This window comes from Antrostomus carolinensis, unplaced genomic scaffold (genome assembly GCF_000700745.2).
Source record: "Antrostomus carolinensis isolate BGI_N321 unplaced genomic scaffold, ASM70074v2 scaffold8947, whole genome shotgun sequence".
Lineage (NCBI taxonomy): Eukaryota > Metazoa > Chordata > Aves > Caprimulgiformes > Caprimulgidae > Antrostomus > Antrostomus carolinensis.
Genome location: NW_010325294.1, coordinates 23,474 through 28,504, shown reverse-complemented (window position 1 = coordinate 28,504; position 5,031 = coordinate 23,474). Strand labels below are relative to the sequence as shown.

The 5,031-nt window shown below is 36.2% G+C and overlaps 1 protein-coding gene across 1 annotated transcript in view; it reads left to right on the top strand.

Moving 5' to 3' along the window:
- LOC104527432 (VIP peptides) overlaps window positions 1–4,553 on the top strand; it is a gene marked incomplete at its 5' end in the record, with an annotated part of 4,850 nt that extends 297 nt beyond the window's left edge. Inside the window, 4 exons of the mRNA XM_029085749.1 lie at window positions 217–321; window positions 1,860–1,979; window positions 2,632–2,740; window positions 4,278–4,553. Of these exons, the coding sequence (XP_028941582.1) occupies window positions 217–321; window positions 1,860–1,979; window positions 2,632–2,740; window positions 4,278–4,286 (343 nt within the window). The remainder of the gene's footprint in view (window positions 1–216; window positions 322–1,859; window positions 1,980–2,631; window positions 2,741–4,277) is intronic.
- Window positions 4,554–5,031: the final 478 nt, after the last annotated feature.

Here is a 5,031-nt window from a genome sequence, read left to right as displayed (position 1 = left end):
GAAATGTTGATTGCGTTGCTGTTCTGGCATGATGAGTTCATTCACTTCACAGGAAGGGCTAAAAAGTATATCGTGAAAATCTGGAAGTTGTTTTATGCAGTTAGCTTAATTTAATATGTACAATAGATAAGGAAAGCAGCATGTTTACAAAATGAACATAATCAAAATGATATGAACCCAGGTTGTATTGTAGAGTTTATTTATTGTCCATTTCAGAAATGCAAGGCACGCTGATGGAATTTTCACCAGTGTCTACAGCCATCTTTTGGCTAAACTTGCTGTGAAGAGATATCTACATTCGCTTATTAGAAAACGAGTTAGGTGAGGTGACACTTACATTAGGTAGAGTTTTTTCCTAGCTGGCTTCATTGGCAATTTTTTATCCTTTTGTACCTAAGTTCTCATTTTTATGATTTAGAGATAATGAAAGAGAAATTGATATAATAATGGGGAAGCTGAAAATCTTATATAACAACTTAGTGGTATTTGTTACTAAATTAATATGTTACTATTTATTCCTGATACAGCTGTGAGGAGTAGAGCAGCAGACACTGCACATAGCACTGATAGTAAATACTGGCAATATTACACTGATTGTCACGCCAATTTGCTATTTTTTTTTTTTATCTGATGGTGTTTTTGCTATCTTGGAGGATGAATGGCAAAAGTGAATACAAACTGATCAATTACTCAGTACTTACATACAAACAGGGGCATACTCAATGAATTTGAGAAACAATTAGTTTACAGTGAAAATAAGGAATTTTTTTCTTTCCTACTGTAGAACATACTGCCAGACCAATATGCGTGGGAGATCTGCATTATAGAAAGACTCACAAAAGAATGAGGCAAATCCATAGACAAGAGATCGGGATGCAACTTCCAGACCAGGACATTGATAAACTAATTGTTGCAGGATGCTGGGAAGGATCATGGCATACTTCCCTTGTTTTCGTATTCCTAAGCAGCAGCTGCTGGGCACTTTTGGGGACAGAATAGTAGAATACTTTGATCTGACCCAGTATGACAGTTCTTATGAATGCTCAAAAGCTGAGTGAAAATTAGGTCCTGCATTTATGTCAGTGCCGCCTTCGTTCCAGAACATATAGTGCCAGTTTCTCATAGGCTATAAACTAACATAGATCATTCAAAGCAGAACGCTCTGAGGCTTCCCAAGATTGTGCATGAAAAACAGACCTTCAAATTTGGGTTTCACAAGGTGTGTTTTGTCTCCTCATACCTCCTTAAAACAAGCATTTTTGGCTATGTGTGTGATGCCACACTCTTACTTTCTTCAGAGGCAGGCTCCATCCTCAATGAGTTCAGTGTGATCTGTGGCTGGGTCCCATTAGAACTTACTGTGACTTAAGCCAGTGTGCACCTAGGCATTGTACTAAAATATATATATGCAGATGATAGAAATCAGAATAAAGTCAGTTTACAAAAAGGAGTAACCTGGGCTACAAGAACAGACAGGAGGGAGTAATTAAATCCACACTCATTCATTTGACCCTGGAGCATTCCTAGGGCAGGGACTCTAGAAGTCATTGAGTATGGATCCTAACTGCATGGCCATGGCAAGGTTGAGCAGGAGAAAAAAATGAGTAGAAGGTGTGCTCAAAATGACTAAATACCGATCCTTAGAATTCGATCCTTGCTATTAAAAGACCTAGTAAGCAATAGAAGCAGTAGCTTCTTCTCAACAGAAGAAAAGCCATAGCTGGAAATGAAAGCTGAAATGAAAATTTGATTTTATTTAGCTAATCAACATTATATATTTTGTTTCACTCATTTAATCATGTCTTCTTTTAAACTGATATTGTCTATTAATTTTTTCTTTGTAATTGTTGTATTGCCAGCTCCCAGGACAGTCCTGTCAAACGCCACTCTGACGCTGTCTTCACTGACAACTACAGCCGCTTTCGAAAGCAAATGGCTGTGAAGAAATACTTAAACTCAGTTTTAACTGGAAAAAGAAGGTACTACAAGAAAGCAAATATATGTTGTTTCCTCACTTATATAATACTAAGACAGAAAAGATTTATACCCGTGTAGGTATGCAGAGAGGACAAACAGAAGGCAATGAACATTAATGACTTTATAACGTAGTTTATAACATGGTTTTCAAACACAGACATCGTTTTCTTCCAGACTGGAACAGACACTACAATTAGATTAGAATAAAAGAATAAAGAGGAGATAGCATCTGGCAATTTTAAAAAGCTTCTCACAGATTCTTAAAGTACTTTTATTTATTAAAAAAGCCTCTTAAAGAAAAATCCACAGAGCTACGGAACATGAACAACAATTTTTTTTAAAAAAATGCACAATTTGTTGAAAATTTGCCTTTAAGTAAGCACATAAAATGAAAATTTATAAGACCTGATCAGTGTAGATAATTGCCAGCATATGTTTTTGTAGAGCTTGTATTCTGTTTGTATATTCACTCATTTAGACAATTGCTTGTAAATCTCATGTCTCTTCACTTGTTAAACATGCTATTTCATGTGATTTATAACACTTTGGTATAAATGTAACAAAACATGTGATAGCTACAGTTATAAGAAGGCTTTGCTTGCTTGTTTAGTTTTTCTTCTGAGGGCATTAAAACTTGTTTCTGATCCACAACAGCCAGGAAGAGCTAAACCCTGCTAAACTTCGAGACGAAGCAGAACTTCTTGAACCTTCCTTTTCAGAAAACTATGATTCTGTAGATGAGCTGCTGAGCCACCTCCCACTGGTATGCCCAGATTTTCTTTCCTTTTGCTATCTGTTAGTTGACTTGACCCATAAAATGAGATTAATTATAGATGAAGTGTGGCTTATCAGAAAAGCAGAATCATCTAGGAAAAAGCCGTGTTCCATGAAATGCTGCGTGTTTCCATAGGGATTGTGTCTGAATATAATAATCATTTTAATAACATTAATTAAGTTATCCCATGATTGCTGTTATTGAAAATTCCTAATTAAATGGTACTGTTAATAATGCACCTAACTCACTTGGGTGTTTCAGCTGGTGTGCACTGCAGCATAAAACCAGAATTGACTCATTTTTAATTACAAAGATTATTATTTCTTCAGAGAACAACCTCAAGGATATTTCTTTTAATAATAAAAAAAAAGCTGCACATTTTGTTTAACGTCTATTTCATTAGAAGGCAGTTGCCCCTAGAACTAAGAGGATCAGCAACATGAACCCTAAGCATTAAGAAAGCACTTGACTCCCATCTAAGGTGCTGCAGAGGGATCGTCTGACATGCAAATATTGCAGTTACTGTTTTCCATTTATCTATTAATTTTTTTCTAAAATTATTCACAAATATGTTTCTTTGCTTTTCTGAGATGTAAACCCTTCTACATCAGAGCACTTGCAGGGGCATAAAACCAAAAGGGTAACGTAGAAGTGAATTTGGCTTGGTGTTCTCAAAAGCGTATTATGAAATTGATGATAGGATGATTTTTGGCATTCAGCTGTATCTGAACTACAACTAAGAAAAAAAGGCTACTCTTGAATATAAGGCAGTGGAAGAAAAGACGTTTATCCAAACTGTTGTTTCCTTCCAAGACTGAAAGAAACTATTCTTTTCCTTTCCACAAATATGGCAGTTCCTCTAAAGTTCCCAAAGATTAGAAAGAGCAGAAACTGCTTATGCATCAAGGACCAGAACAATTTTGAAGTTACGGGATTCAGGAAAGAAATGTTATTTCTAGAAAAGATTATTTAAAAAAATACTAAAATCTATTCCTGGATTCTGCACCTTCTAAAACTTCTGGCGTGGACCAAGCAAGAGAGGGTAAGTGGTGCAGCAGGTTGCGGGTGTCTTCCTGGAAGTATTTTCAGTCCTTTCCCTTTTTATGGACTGCACAGATGATCCAGATCTCCCTATAGGTGAATCACTTATGCAGTATTGGGTGCTACTGCTCATTTTATCGCAGTGCCCGGTGGCTGATGGTGTGTGTATCAAGCAACCTGAATTCGTGTATTCATTTCAAAGATACAGTTGTTTGCAAAGTGAGCTGTTCTGCACTGTAGGATAATGTGCAGTAACGTTTTTGCCTAGTCCTTCAACGTTTCTTCTTCATGCTACAGCCTTGTCTGCTGGCTGTAATGCCAACCCAGCTCCTGCAAGTAGTTCCATCTCACTCTTGTCAGCCCCAAGTGCAGCAGTTGTTTTATATCAAGTATTATTTCTTATCTGCTGTCTGCTTTTATACGCCTCATGATGCAACCGCTTACGAAAATGGCTTTTAAAACATGTTTCTCCTTTGCTTTTCAGGACCTCTGAAGGACACCTGGTAAAGTCTATGACAAGAACAAGTTATTTTTGAGTTCCACATAGTATTTCAAAGAGATGCCTTTAGTCATCAAACCAGAACAAATATGTTGTGAAGTGAAAGTTGTGATATATTTGTTTCTTATGTAATAAAAGTTGATATTTACATTGTAAATATTACTCTAGAGTTCTCTACTGAAAGCTGTACATATGGATGCCAGTTTAACTCATGAGAAGTCTGTGAGTCCATATGCTGTAAATCCTTTACTTCAATAAATTTGTTTGAAAATGAGTGTGCAGCTGAAAAGAGCCCATCATTACTAATAAATTAGCTTATTTTAGATGCGGTTCAATTTCAGGTAAATCTCTATGATAATATCGATACATTTTCAGATAACTTCATAAACAAGTGTAAAAACATGAGGAAAAGAATGTGTGAAGCATGTAAAACTGAATTATGAAGATCTCTGAAGGTTACTGCCAAGCAAAAGGGAATGCTTTTCTAGTGGCTTGCCAAGCAACTAGAGAAAATGAAAAAGTGTTGAATGTTTTTTGACCCAACAGCATCTTTAATTCTTGTTCACATGTTAAAATTTCACATATTAAGATCAGAAATATACCCTTTATTTTCAGTTGTGTTTTGGGTACTTTGGAGCTGACAAAGCATGCAGAGTGTTATCCCTTGATTCGTTTGATGCCTAAAGTCACTGGTTATTCTCCATTTAATTGTCTGTAGCTTTGATGATTAAACTATTCC